Here is a 15,371-nt window from a genome sequence, read left to right on the forward strand (position 1 = left end):
GCGGGGCGGGATGAGACGAGACGAGACGCCGCGGCTGCCGGAGGACGAAGACTCCCTCCGATCCATCCATCCCAGCGTCCTCGCGTCATCCACCACTCTGAATTCCTTCCGGTAAATTCATATATATCGTCTTCTGTTGCTTCGTTTTCCCCTCCGTATTTAGTTTGGTTGAGATTGTTGGATCTCTCACTACCGATTCCTTTCAATACTTCATGTCTCTGATTCGGTTCCGCGCTTAGCATCTCGCGTCAGGTCCTCTGATTCTATTCCTGCAACAACTTGCAGCTTTCCTTTATCCAGGGAAGATTTGCCATGGCGTTGCAGCTTTTCTTTATCGCATCAGTTCTTTTTAGGGTTGTAGCACAGGCTTTGCCATGGCGTTTTTTTAATGGCAAAATTGGATCCATATATCTACACTATAAAGAACCAAACTTTAGATATATACCATAAAAAAATTGGAATAAATGAGTGGACTAGGATCTGGAATTGTCATCGATTGGTTCTTACATATGCAGATTGTGGTACTTCTATTGTGATCTTGCCTTAACTGTTTCTTGATGCAATTATGGTTCTGAAATGACAACAAAGTTTTGTCGTGTGCTGGAATGTTGTGTTACATCGTCATGAAATTTATACTCTTACATCTTTTCTTAATGTTGCTAAAATAAAGGTTGAAGGGCTATTGTATTACTGCTGGAACTAGAGATAGATTGTAGCCATACAATCCAGTTTTCTTAGTTGGCGCGCGAGCGCTGCTAGACATAGCAACGAACGGATTCATGCTAGTCTTAATACTTGCAGTGGAGGGCCATCGTCTTCGACCTCCATGCACCGGCGAAGTGGAGGGCGGGTGAAGCGGCCTGGGCGGGAGGTGGGCGGGGCGGTCGGCAGCGAGGTCGCCGCCGGCCGTGGGCGGCGGCGGGAGGCGGCGGCCTTCTTGTTTGGGTTGCTGGGGGTTCGCCGGAGTTCCCCGGCTATAGAGGGGGGCCGGGGGCGGCCGGCCGGCCCGGCGGGTGTGGGGCGGCGAGGGGCGGCGGCGGGGGCGCCGCCGGCCGGGCGGTGGGGGACGGCGGTTGGGCAGGGTCGGGGCAGGGGCGAGCTCCGGCGACGAGTGGAGGTTCGGCGGTGGGGAGGAGCGGTGGGGTCGGGCGGTCGGCGGTGGGGTGCCTGTTGTGTGGAGAAGAAAGAAGAAAGAGAAAAAGATGAGAAGCTAAAGGAAGAAGATAAACAGTAGAGAGGTATCTCTTCGGTCGTCGCTACCCGTAGCGGCGCTCACGCGCTGGATAGCGACCCCCCATACAATCACTGGCGGAGCTATGTATCGGCCATCCTGGGCGATGGCCCCCCCTTGCTTCATGCAAATTTCTAGAGACATCAACCACTAGCCCACCTAAAAGTTTAGTTGAGTAGTTTGGCGCTAGCACATCTAAGCATTTCAGTCTCAACTCTCGATGCACTCCTTGTCAGTCTCAACTCTCGATGCACTCCTTGTCAGTCTCAACTCTCGATGCACTCCTTGGTTTTAATTTCTTCGTCACCAAGGCTGTCTCCCGAAGTGCTCATAGCTACTAGTGTGCTACATCTCTCAATATAGCGCAACAATTGCTAACAATCATAAGGTTTGTTGCTTGTTCGCCTCTCCTGCGAAATGGCCCCCCTTGATTTGGATGCTAGCTCCGCCACTGCATACAATCCTTTTCTTAGTAAGGGCAAAATAGTCACAGTTAACTTGGAGTTAACGGAAATGGTAGGCTGCTAAGAAGTGTGTTTTTTTAATGGTATATATCTGTACAAGGATCTTTTGATGGTATATATCTAAAGTTTGGTTCTTTTAATGGTGTGAATCCAATTTTGCCTTTTTTTTATTCCTTTTATCTTATTACTAACGAGAAAGAAAAAAGGAATTTGGCTTCTGACCGTCTGGCGTGAGTAGAGGCATGGTCCATGCACCTGCTGGAAGTTCTGATGCCTTTGCTGAATGGAGATGCCGTTTAATCCTTTCCTTCTTGATGATAAGGACCTCATGACTTGCTCTTCAGTTGTGTTTCCTTCTCAATTATAATCTGTCGCTAGCTCCACCATATTTTCCTGTTACTCTACTTTTGCAGCATAATTGCTTGGTTGCGCATTGAATATTCTGACAAATGGGAGCATTTGCTAGCAGATTTCTTGTATCTGGACAACCATACCAAACATGAGGGAATCGCCTTCAACACAGGGGGAGCCATCTACATCTGCTAGGGTATGTGGACTTTGCAAATTTTCCCTGCTATTACCCCATGCACTGAGTTGCCATAACTCTGCTCAGCTCTTAGTCCTTTTTCTGTCACGCTATGAACCAATTGATTATGATCTGCTTTTCTCAATTGTTCAGGATGTAAAACCTTAAAGTGATCATAGTACACTGATCATGCCTACTGATTATTCTTGGCACCCCTGTTATTCGAATACCAAATTTAAAAATCTTAAGTTTACAGGCTTACGAGTCTTAAAATATTGTGCCCCACCTAATTTGGTGATTCATAAATTCTTAAAACATATCCATCATTAAGTAAGAAAAACAGCATATCCAGATTGCATTGATTTTCTATGTGAAGGTCCAATTTGGACAAATGTTCTGTAGTTGTACTATAGTCTATTTGGTTATTTCTTTTTGTTTAACATCTACTTTATTAGTGCAGGTTGATGATAGTAACTCAGCTGACAGGGTTGAAGATTCACAGTTATTCCTCAACTTACCTGCTTTAAATCAAGCTGCATCTTATCTTGCCCAGAGCCCCAGACAGCTTCATTTCTCACCCAGTGCCTCCCTGTACCTGGCTATGTGGGTTAGTTCTTTTTCTTCCTTCAGAGAAATTATTCCCTCGTGCCAATTGCATAAGTGAGGTGGATTATTATGGTATTTCCAATTTTTTTTAAAATGATTGTGTTCATTATCTTAATGCAGGTCTATCTGAGGAGGGCCAAGAATTAGTAACACTGCCACCTGCATTGGCTGCAGGCAGGCTTTCTCTTCAGACTTCTTCCGTGGATTCTACTGGAACAAATTCATCCCTTGGTCAGGCAGACTGCAGCGGAAGCCCTTCTCAAGAAAACGCAGGTCAAATGGTGCCTTCACATGTTTTTCAGAATGGAACCTCACTGTTTCAAGGGTACAGTTTTCTCTGCAATCTTTATGTTTTGTTCGTTCTGATTCAAGTCCTAATCTATGCATTAAGGAGTCAACGCATGTAGTGTTGCACTTCTCATAGAATTTGCCACACTGTGAATCTGTGTTTGCCCATACTGAAGAGTAAACTCTACATTTGAGAGTACAAAATGGACACCATTCTGATGCAATTTTTCTTACTAAGTTTGGATGGGAAATCAAGTTCAGTGGATGGAAATAGTCTTTTGTAACATGCTATGCTCCTTTGATATCTTGTGCAGCCTTGTAGAGCGTGCTCGGAAAACTGTCCGTGGTTCGGCAGATGATATCGGCTGGCTCCAGAGGGATCAAAGCTTGCCTAGAACCGAGGATGGGACAGCCAGATTCTTGGAGATTTTGGACTCTGTGAGGTCAGCAAAAGCACCAAACTGGACATCAATGCTGATGATTTGTAAAAATGCTTTTAATAAAGATGTAATATGAACTATATCTCATGTGGACCATCTCACTCCTTGTCAGAAAAAATGAGCACAAGCTACCTGATTCAGTTGTTTACTTGTTGGTTCCAGGTTAGTCAGTGACCACTCCAATTGTGAGCTATCGATTTCCAAGTTTTTGTGCTAACGTTTTTATAGGTCTGTTTAGTAACCACGGACCACTTTACTTTGTCAAGACAAAGGCATACTTCTCCAAGATGGGTCTAGCTTGTCATATTGCCAAAATTCATAGTGAGGTACTTCCACTCCATACATAAGCCTGTGATTTGCCTCTTGACATTTATTTTAATTAAGCAATACATACATGGAAAAACCACCTTGCAGTCTTCAGTAAGTAAAAATGCACGAGAGATAAAGGAATACATAGAAGAAATATACTGGGGATCAAGGAAACGAGTGCTACTTCTTGGTCATAGCAAGGGCGGTGTAGATTCGGCTGCAGCCCTCTCCCTCTACTGGCCACAACTTAAAGACAAAGTCGCGGGTTTGGTATTAGCTCAAAGTCCATATGGAGGAAGCCCAGTTGCTTCAGATATCCTGCGAGAGGGGCAGCTTGGTGACTATGTGAGGTTGCGTAAAATCATGGAGATCTTGGTATCCAAAGTCCTTAAGGTATTTTCCTTGGTCATTCCAACCACTACCTACCTAGGACAACTGGAACCACTAACTGGTAACTACCTTGTACACTGGGTGGCAGTGTTTCTTGACTCTATTCATCATCTTGTTTTCAGGGTGATCTGCAGGCCCTAGAAGACCTGACTTACGAAAAACGAAAAGAATTCCTGCAACAACACCCGTTGCCCTTGGAGGTTCCATAGTCACAGGATTCGGGGTCGATGCCTCGTCCCACGACCCGGGAACGCCGTTCCGATTCGAGGGTCGGGGTCGAAGAGGATCAGTGTCCCATTCAAGGTTGGATGGCGTCCCGGTTTGAAAGGGGTCGCAGCCCCATTGTTTGCAGATTTAATTGGGATAATGAGGTTAAGGACAGTGGATTGGTGTGGTTTTTGTTAGAAAATGAGCTGAATAGGTGTAGCATGGTCTAAATGTATTCTTTTATATGTTTCTTATATGCTTGGGCAGATTAATTTCTTCATTAGTAGCACATATATAGTTTTTGTTTTTATAAAGACACATGGACCCGAAGATATCGACCCCGATGAATCAGGGTCGCGTTCCACATAATAATTTATCGTTCCATAGAGGTATACCCCCTTCGTACCACAATTTTATACAGTGACGACTTTCGACCCCGTTCCTCGACCCGGTCGACCCAGAAACTTTGTGACTATGGGAGGTTCCAATTGTATCATTCCACACAGGCAAGCATCACTCCCAGCGTGCTCACTGCGCTGTCTCATGTCGCGCACTTGGAGCTCCCGATTGCTGCCGATGGCAATTCCACCAGGATACCGGTTGTGATGCCACTTTCAGCTGCAATGGCAGCATGCTCACAACTGCTGGTGGCAAGGTATGGCGAGAAGAGTGACGGTCTCGTGACGAGGAAGGATGCTGAGGTTCCAGGATCAGTGGTGGTCCGACCAGAGCGGAAGCTAGACCATGCTTGGATGGTATATTCCTCGGTGAAAGAAGAGCCAGGGGATCAGGCGGACACGTCGCAGGTGTGCGAAGCCCTGCTGACTCTGTTTGTCGAGGTTGCACAGAAAAGGAGGCATGAGATGGCCATGAAAGATGAGTGAAACTACTTGTTAGCGTTGCCCTGAGATGTACATATCCTGTAACCGTAGACTTGGTTATTGCTGGCTGTACAGAATTGTGCTCAAATTAAATTGCTTCTGGACCTGTTTTCGTTTGGTTTACAGAAGCTTATTATTATGGATGTTCCTTGCATATCATTCGTGTGAATTTGTAAAGGTGGATGTAAAGGGCTATGTCAGAGTGTGGAACTATGATGATGCGCTACCGGTGAACTCTTTTCGAAACCATAAGTTGTCTGACAGAGGTCTATCTAAACTCTTGCTTATCAATGAGCTTGATGAGAGCTTGCTTTTAGCTGCCTCAAGTATGACTCTGCTCTCTATGCTTTTCTTGTTTTGTTCTTATCTTGTACCACTGCACTATCTAATTTTCATGTTGTAGGTGATGGAAATGTACGTGTATGGAAAAATTTTACTCAAAAGGGAGGACAAAAATTTGTAACTGCTTTCTCATCGGTTCAGGGTCATCGAGCTGCTGGTCGAAGTATTGTGATTGACTGGCAGCAGCAATCTGGTTATCTGGTAATTTTCTGCCCCCACCCCCACCCCCAAGTAGTTTACTTTCATTTTACTCAATAACAACAACAACAACATAGCCTTTTTTCCCAAGCAAGTTGGGGTAGGCTAGAGATGAAACCAGAAAGAAATAAGTTCAAGGTTCATGCACATTGATAGCTAATCTCCAAGCGCTCCTATCCAAAGCTATCTCTTTAGAGATATTCCAATCCTTAAGGTCTCTCTTAACCGACTCATCCCACGTCAGTTTAGGTCTACCTCTACCCCTCTTTACATTATCGACCCGCTCAAGAACCCCATTACGCACCGGCGCCTCAGGAGGCCTTCGTTGGACATGTCCAAACCATCTCAGCCGATGCTGTGTAAGTTTCTCCTCAATTGGTGCCACTCCGACCCTATCCCGAATAACTTCGTTCCGGACTCTATCCCTCCTTATGTGCCCGCAAAACCACCGCAACATCCGCATCTCTGCTACACTCAGTTGCTGGACATGTCGCCTTTTTGTAGGCCAACATTCAGCACCGTATAGTATCGCCGGACGAATTGCTGTCCTATAGAATTTGCCTTTTATCTTTTGTGGCACCCTCTTGTCACAAAGGATGCCAGAAGCTTGCCGCCATTTCAACCAGCCAGCTGAAATTCTATGCCTAACATCTTCATCAATGTCGCCATCCTTTTGTAGCACCGATCCTAAATACCGAAAAGTATCCTTCTGGACCACCACTTGTCCATCTAGACTAACGTCTCCCCCCTCATGCCTAGTCGCGCTGAAATCGCACATCATGTACTCGGACTTGGTCCTACTAAGTCTGAACCCTTTCGACTCTAACGTGCGTCTCCACAGCTCTAACTTCCTATTAACCCCTGCCCTACTCTCGTCAACTAGCACCACATCATCAGCAAAGAGCATACACCAAGGGATCTCACCTTGTATATCCCTTGTGACTTCATCCATCACTAAATCAAATAAATAAGGGCTCAATGCTGACCCCTGGTGTAGGCCTATGTTAATAGGAAAGTCAGTGGTGTTGCCATCACATGTCCGGATAAACGTCGTCGCATCCTTGTACATATCCTTAATGAGAGTAATGTACTTAGTTGGGACTTTGTGCTTCTCCAAGGCCCACCACATGACATTTCTCGGTACTTTGTCATATGCTTTCTCAAGGTCAATGAAGACCATGTGCAAGTCCTTCTTCTGTTCCCTATATCTCTCTATCAATTGTCGTATTAAGAAAATCGCCTCCATGGTTGACCTTCCAGGCATGAACCCAAATTGGTTTTGGGTCACACTTGTCACTCTTCTTAGGCGATGCTCGATAACCCTCTCCCAAAGCTTCATCGTATGGCTCATCAGCTTAATCCCACGGTAGTTAGTACAACTTTGAACATCACCCTTGTTTTTGAAGATAGGTACTAATATACTTCTCCTCCATTCTTTCGGCATCTTGTTTGACCGAAAAATGAGATTAAAAAGCTTAGTTAAGCATACTATTGCTCTATCTCCTAGGCATCTCCACACCTCAATGGGGATACCATCAGGGCCCATCGATTTACCTCCCTTCATCCTCTTCAAAGTCTCCCCGATCTCTACCTCCTGAATTCTCCTCACAAAACGTCTGTTGGTATCGTCAAAAGAGTCATCTAACTCAAGGGTAGGGCCCTCACTCTCCCCATTAAACAACTTGTCGAAGTACTCTCTCCATCTATCCATGATCTCCTCATCCTTCACTAGCAGTCGATCTGTCCCATCCTTAATGCATTTGATTTGGTTGATGTCCCTTGTCTTCCGCTCGCGGATCCTAGCCATCCTATAAATGTCCTTCTCCCCTTCTTTCGTGCCTAGCCGCTGATACAGGTCATCATACGCCTTACCCTTTGCTACATTCACAGCTCGCTTTGCAACCCTTTTCGCTAATTTATAGCCCTCGATGTTGGCTGCACTCTTGTCAAGGTGGAGGCGCTTGAAACACTCCTTCTCCTTAATTGCCCTTTGCACCTCGTCATTCCACCACCAGGTGTCTTTCCCCTCCTGTTTGCCTCCCCTACTCACGCCAAACACCTCTGAGGTCACCTTCCGAACATATGTTGCCATCTTTAGCCACATGCCATCTGCGTCTTCTCCTTCTTCCCAAGGCCCCTCACCTAGCATCCTTTCCTTAAACGCTTGTGCCGCTTCCCCTCTAAGCTTCCACCACTTTGTTCTCGCAATCTTGGCATGTTTGTCCCGGTGGACACGTACCCGAAGACGAAAGTCCGCCACCACAAGCTTGTGTTGAGGGACAACACACTCCCCAGGTATCACCTTACAATCTAAGCAATCACGTCTATCCTCCCTCCTAGCAAGGATAAAGTCGATCTGGCTCGAGTGTTGTCCACTACGAAACGTCACAAGATGGGATTCCCTCTTCTTAAACACGGTATTCGCTATCAACAAGTCGTAGGCTAACGCGAAGTTCAACACATCCTCCCCCTCTTGACTCCTGCTACCGTACCCAAAACCCCCGTGCACTCGCTCGAACCCTACATTAGTTGCACCCACATGGCCGTTGAGATCTCCTCCTATGAAGAGTTTCTCGCTGGTAGGCATGGTACTAACCATGCTATCTAGATCTTCCCAGAACTGCATCTTGGTGCTCTCACTAAGGCCTACCTGAGGGGCATAGGCACTGATCACATTCAAAACCGAATCTCCAACTATCAACCGGATTAGGATAATCCGGTCACCTTGCCTTCTAACCTCTACGACTCCATCCTTAAGGCTCCTATCAATCAAGATGCTTACACCATTCCTACCCGGAGTTGCTCCCGTGTACCAAAGCTTGAAGCCAGTATCCTCAACCTCCTTCGCCTTCTGGCCCTTCGATTTAGTCTCCTGAACGCATAGAATATTTACACGCCTCCTAATTGCTACATCAACTAGCTCTCGCAACTTACCCGTTAGGGACCCTACGTTCCAGCTACCTATACGTTCCAGCTCTCGCAACTTTCATTTTACTCATTGTAGGTTATTCTAATACAGGGACTTGCTCCCTTTTTTGTCCAATAGTATGCATCTGGTAACATGTCCTCCATTTTGGTTTGGGATCTTGACAAGGAGCAACTTCTCAGCACCATTCAGTCATCTGCTGATAGTGCGATTTCTGCCCTGGTAAGTTCTTGTATGTGCAGTTTGACTAGGCTGTCTTGCACTCTGTCAATGGACATAACTGTAGATGTGTGATTCTGTGTTTTCTGTTATGCGGTTCATGCTGTATACTTGATGTTCCTGTTTTATATTAATCAATGACTTGCAACACCACTGTGTAACTGTATTTGACTGCTAGTCGTTGGTATCATATAGTCCAAGGTTTGTATTTGATAGTTAAATGGACACACCAATAATACATGTAATAGAGAAGAATTGAGGTACAGCTTCATATGAAAATACATAAAGCAATCCAACATACTATAGGCTCGTCTATATGGCCAAGCCACATGCCCCAAGAACAGAGAAGGCTGTGGGCATAGGTTTTCAGCCTGGTTTTGATCCATACAAGGTATACTATCACTTATTTGCACTGATATGCTTTTTACTCTCAGTTGTTGAAGAAACTATGGGCGTGCTTGCTTAGGGTTTACAATGTTCCCTTTTCTATCATTTATGGTATCACAGATTGTAAGTGCATCTCAAGCTGGAGACATTCAGTTTCTCGATGTTAGAAGGGCAGCAGAACCCTACCTGACGTTTGAGGCACACATGGGTTCGCTTACAGCAGTGTCTGTTCATCGTCATGCCCCAGTTGTTGCAAGTGGGTCAGCCAAGCAGATGATTGAAGTGTTTAGTATTGAAGGAGAGCAGTTGCTACCAGCCATCATTTATGGGGCAAAGAATAGGCAGTGTGAATTGCCTTTCTTTCCACCTGTACAAATCACTCTTGGCTGCTGGTGCTGGTGATAATGCTCTTGTCTCTATCTATGCTGAGGAAAATTACAAGTAAGATGAGGTCTACATCTGTTGACATGGATCAACAATGCAACCAGTAGGCCTTATGTTTTTGGCCAAGCAGTGGGTCCATGCTGTGATCCAGCTACAAGATCCAAGATGATGTGATGCCTGGTCACCGACATGGTGGTGTGGGACTGGGGCTCTCGGCGCATATTGCTTGTTGGACAACATGTGCAGTTTGTATGATACAGCCAAGAAAGAATTTGATTAACCTCCTTGATAAGGTTTGAGAACCCCTACTAGGTTAACCGAAATGTAAATAGTCACCTCAAAATTCGGCTGCTTTGCTTTGTGAATTGTAAAAGGGTTTGGAGATGCTTGGATACCATAAATCAGGTGTGGTAGGGGCTGCTGCTGCCCGGGAAAGTGGGGGGTTGTGCATATGGGCTGAGTCAGGTCTTGACAGACGGATGTTGCTGAATAGATAAGATAGATGCATTTGTGCTGCTAATATAGCGCTAGATGGGATTAGTGTGGCCTGCATGAAATAACCTTTGTGCTCGAGTCACTTGTATTGTAATCACTTGACAGATTATTGTCCATTTGTAAATATGATGAATCGTGTTTGTACAGTTGTCAGCTATCTGGTCTCCAGCCTAGGCAATGTGTGCGAATACCCTGTTTTTCTTGTATATTCGCTGTACTTGAACACAGATGAAGGAAAAGAAGCGTGAGTGTAGGATGTGCAAGTGCAAGTCTTTGATGATGATCAGTAACTAGATCCTGATTTGGAGTGATGAAGAGGATGATATATTTGGTAGGGATTTGCGCCATCCAGCTGCCCGAATCATGTGTTGCTCGCCGGAAGCCCTGCTGGTGACCCTCGCTCCGCCGCCACTCTCTTCTCCACCGCTCACTGCACGACCCCCGACGCCACAACCTTCCGCATCCTCACGTCCGCCCTCTGCTGCACCCAGCGACCCACCGCCGCCGCCGACCTCCTGCGCTGCATGCCCGCACTCCTCGATCCGGACCCGCGCCACTGCCGTGCGGTCCTCGCCTCCCTTTGCCGGTTCGTCCCCTATCCGGACGCGCTCGCGTTCCTGGACGACATGCGCCGGTGGGGCGAGCCGGTCGGACCACAGCGCCGTCCTCGACGCGCTCCTGCGGGAGGGTACCAGGTCGTGTCGAAGCAGATGGACTCCGACGGGGTGCCTCCGGGGCTCCCGGAGTTGGAGGGGGTGCTCCGCGCATTCCGCGAGAGCGGATCCTTGGACGCCGTCGAGGAGGCGTTCGACGAAATGCTCCTCCGGGGGCTCGTGCCAACAATCACGATTCCTAGCAGTGCAGTTAGCTAGCCTGTGATGCATTTTTAAATTGTCGGTATGCTGATGAGCACATTTGTGCTCTGCTCTGCTCTACTCTACTCCCATGCTTCTCTTCTGTCTGCACCTTCTCTGAAGAAGAATGAGCCAGTGATGCTCCGTTGATCACGAACTGACTCCTGGGCACCACCGTTCGGTGGGACCAGCTTGCCATAGAGAGAAAACACGAATCGCTCGCTACCCCAGGAACAAATGCTATGGGCACGCACGCACGCACAACCCCTGGAAATGCCAGAACCGTCCTCACCCCCTCGCCTTTCGCTTCGAGGCGGCGGCGGCGGGCCGGGCTATGGCATGGCGCAGCCCGATGCTGCCAGCATCAGAGCCGCCCCCGCCGGAATCAGTAAGCCCTCTTTCTCCCTTATCCCCCTCATCAAACTCAAAATTTCTTGGATGATCTTTGCTAGCACATCCTGACTTCGTACAGCTACTATACGTCCGCAACATTTTTAATTAATTTACGACATTATTAGCTTCTTTCCATTTATTACCTACCAGATGCTTTTGATTCCAAATTTCTCTTCTTTTTCACCAACATTACAATACTGCCTTTTTCTTAGCTCTTGTATGCTTCATTCTGCACAGAGGTTGAGAATTGCTACGTATTTAAGAGCCGCCTGCAACAGTACGCGCAGAAAGCTGGCCTTCCAACCCCAGAGTACCATACCCTCAAAGAGGGCCCCTCCCATGAACCAATCTTCAAGTCCACAGTGGTCGTTAACAACACCAAGTATGATTCGCTGCCCGGATTCTTCAGCCGAAAGGCTGCAGAACAGTCGGCTGCTGAAGTTGCGCTTATGGAGATCGTCAAGTCTGTTCCAACAACTGAAACTAAAAGCATTCCAGCACTAGTAAGTTACTCCTTTGTGCACATAGTTACTTGTTTGTGCAGATATTGTTGCTAAAGAAGTACAGCTTCTAATTTGTAGTTAAAATTGGCATTTACATGCTTCTTTAAATTACATGTGTTTATCCCTACTAGACTTTCTGCACTTCTATTTCTATTTATGTGAAAATATCTGATGTTCTATTAACTTACCGTGGTGAAGCTTTCAGGAAATATATTGGAAAAATGCTAATAAAATCTATGTTCCTTGCTGTCGTTACATTTTCAAGTAATGTTAATTAGTTTACCTGTGATGTTCTAGCAGTACCTGAGTTCAGTCATGAAAGTTTGTTTTAGGTTTCATGGCATTATCTCAAATTCAATAATGTTCTGATTGTAATGATTGGAGCTCTCAGTTATGCCAAGATCTCTTCTGAATACAGTAGGGAATTAGTCATGAAGATGCTTGTGAATTTGTTCTGCCCGGTTTATGAACCACGAGCCATGCATACCTCTCTACGGTCATTAAATTCCGTTACCATGTCCAAATGCATTCTTCTTTAGAGAGTCTGAAGATCCTTTAGTCCTGGAATTAGGATGACTAAATTAGCATACCACCGCGCTATATCTTCTTCATTGACGTTTTTCTCTGATATAACTTACTATCTTTGCAGCAAGAGACTGGCCTGTGCAAGAATCTTCTTCAGGAGTATGCTCAGAAGATGAATTATGCCATTCCATCTTATATTTGCACTAAACAAGCTTCAGGCGTAGCTCCTTTCGTATGCACTGTTGAGATTGGTGGCATACGATACATTGGTGTTGCAGCTATAACAAAGATGCTAATTCAATTTTCCGCATGAGGAGACGTGTACATGCAACGTCTTAACTACACCGCTTTTAATTCTCTGCTGGACCAAGAAACGGACCAACATACGGCATGCTTTCCCGTCATTTTCCAAAAAGAATACACGACAAGTAAAAAAAGACGGAGGGAGTAAAAATATTAAATCGCTGATTTTGGTGGGGATATCTACGCTATGTTGGGCTATTTGGAGATGTCGGAATGATATTATTTTTAGCAAATCCAAATATTCATCATTTATGCATACTCTTTTCAGGAAAATATATTGGTTGCACTTCTTGTCGCAACTACAGCGTGAGGACGATACAAAAGAGTTGTTCCGCAAGGCGAGCTTAATGCTAGAGATCATCTCTTTGGAACAAGCCAATCGGGGATGGAAACATAATAATAGATTAGCTTAGATTTAATCTCTTTTATGAACTTTTGTTCCCTTGTGTGTGATCGGCAATTAAAGCTGAATTGCCAAACATTGTAATAAGTTGGCTAATCAGATCCTCCTCTACATGGCTCTCAATCTGCATACAACAAGGAAATTGGATTTGATCAGTTAATTGCTCACAATAACAAAAAAAAGGGTGTTGTTCGTTCAAAACCACCTTTGAAATAATCAAGGTTCTAAATAGCCGGCTACAGCCGCTGCAATAGCCTGCCAGGGGCGAAGCCAGAAAAAAATGGCACCGGGGTCGGAACAAACTTACAATACCAACTTGAAAATATAATGTCATGCACAATGTCGATAATTGATGAAATTACAAAGGGCATGTTGTGACAAATACAAAATAAATTTTCATCCTTTCACAGTAGTAGCTGCCTTGTCTTGTTTCTTTTTTCTGCGGCTACGATCCTCCATCTTGTTAAAGTGATCTATCACATCATCAATTGGAATTTTGGCTAGAAATCCTTGTTCCACAAAGCATATGATACAATCGTTCATAAATTCATCGCCAATACGATTTTGTAATATTGTCTTCACAATTTTCATTGCTGAAAAGCATCTCTCGATCGATGCAGTGGCAATAGGAAGAACTAGTACTAGCTTGAGAAGCCGGTAGACCAAAGAAAAATTAAGATTCTTTTGAGTATGCACCATCAACCTAGCAAGCTCAGAAATAGTATTCAAATTGGCAAATCTTTCATCAGCTCGCACATTATCAATGTAAATCAGAAGCTCGCGACCAAGATCCTTCAGTTGTGTTGAATTGAAATCATCAGGGTATGACTTAGCCAATTCCATCAAGCTCTCAAATTTGAATGCCTCAAAAGAATTCTTGGGGTTGAAAGCAGCAATCTGAGTAAGCAGTTTAGAATTAACCTCATTGAATCGGTCACTAAACTCTACAAGTTGCAAGTCAATAATTGGGTTCAAACAATCATATCTGTAGTGTTGATAGTTGCTGCGATTGGTCTTTTTTCTTGGATTATGACGATCTATGTAGTCCTCCTCCATATCCAACTTAGGAATACCGTGTTCTTCGCAAAAGGAGTACACAGTCTCCAATAGAGAATCCCAGCCATCATTATCTTTCCTTTGCAATGACATTGATAAAGAATTTGCATGTCCCAAAATAAGCAACATTAACTGCAAGTGGAACACAAAATCAAAATCTTTGAGATAGGTCATGAGACCACGAGCTTGACGTCTTTTTGCATCATTTGGGCCTTCTTTTTCAACATATTGAAGCACTTCAATAACTTCAGGGTACAGATTGCTAAGGCTCTTGAGAGTTTTATAGTGAGAACCCCAGCGTGTGTCTCCAGCTCTTTGAAGGGACTGCTCTTGATTTAATCCAGTTCCACTATTTAGTTGTCCACTGCCTATGGCCTTTTTCACCCTCTCTTGTTGACTTTCCCGAATCATATCTTTACGTTTGCAAGAAGCTCCCGCCACAGTTAGCAATAGGGATACCATGTCAAAGAAATCACTAGCGTCATCATTCTTTTTAGCTACAGCGACGATGACTAACTGAAGCTGATGAGCAAAGCAATGTATATAATATGCTGAGCTGTTCTCTCTCATGATTAAAGCCCTCAAACCATTGAACTCACCTTTCATGTTGCTGGCTCCATCATAACCTTGTCCTCTGACTTGGCTATAGCTCAATCCATACTTATTAAACACATAATCGATGTTAGATTTGAGACATGAAGCTGATGTTTCTTGCACATGAACCACAGCAATGAGTCTCTCCTTTATCTCCCCGAGTATATCAACATAACGCAAAACAATAGCCATTTGTTCCTTACCAGAAACATCTGCTGACTCATCTACTAATATGCAAAAAAACATCCCCTCCAATTTCTTCAATGATAGATTTCACTATGATCTGCAAAAAAGGTAACATAACTAATTCATCAATGTGGACTATGAAAGATGACATAATTTGTGAAAAAATAATATCACCAGCTGTTGTTACCTCAGAAAAACAATTTGCAATGTCCTTTTGAATCTCTGGAGCAATCATTTTACTATTTTTAAGAGCCTTACTTA

The 15,371-nt window shown here is 44.8% G+C and overlaps 2 protein-coding genes and 1 pseudogene across 3 annotated transcripts; all 3 read left to right on the forward strand.

The window, feature by feature from the left end:
- The first annotated feature begins 1,686 nt into the window (after positions 1 to 1,686).
- LOC120662113 lies at positions 1,687 to 5,481 on the forward strand (annotated as a pseudogene).
- Positions 5,345 to 10,446, forward strand: LOC120662137 (regulatory-associated protein of TOR 1-like). 2 transcript variants are annotated; one of them, XM_039941260.1, is made up of 4 exons: positions 5,345 to 5,668; positions 5,746 to 5,885; positions 8,929 to 9,030; positions 9,462 to 10,446. In XM_039941260.1, the coding sequence occupies exons 1-4, from the start codon at positions 5,371 to 5,373 to the stop codon at positions 9,579 to 9,581; spliced, it is 660 nt and encodes a 219-aa protein (XP_039797194.1). In that variant the 5' UTR covers positions 5,345 to 5,370; the 3' UTR covers positions 9,582 to 10,446. The 2 variants fall into 2 exon arrangements, with proteins under 2 accessions (XP_039797194.1, XP_039797186.1); XM_039941252.1 differs by having other exon boundaries at positions 9,535 to 10,446.
- Positions 10,447 to 11,430: 984 nt separating this feature from the next.
- Positions 11,431 to 13,387, forward strand: LOC120662150 (double-stranded RNA-binding protein 8-like). Its single transcript, XM_039941272.1, has 3 exons — positions 11,431 to 11,535; positions 11,778 to 12,043; positions 12,693 to 13,387. Exons 1-3 carry the CDS (start codon positions 11,487 to 11,489, stop codon positions 12,879 to 12,881), a joined length of 504 nt encoding a protein of 167 aa, XP_039797206.1. The 5' UTR covers positions 11,431 to 11,486; the 3' UTR covers positions 12,882 to 13,387.
- Positions 13,388 to 15,371: the final 1,984 nt, after the last annotated feature.

Source organism: Panicum virgatum, chromosome 2K (assembly GCF_016808335.1).
Source record: "Panicum virgatum strain AP13 chromosome 2K, P.virgatum_v5, whole genome shotgun sequence".
NCBI lineage: Eukaryota > Viridiplantae > Streptophyta > Magnoliopsida > Poales > Poaceae > Panicum > Panicum virgatum.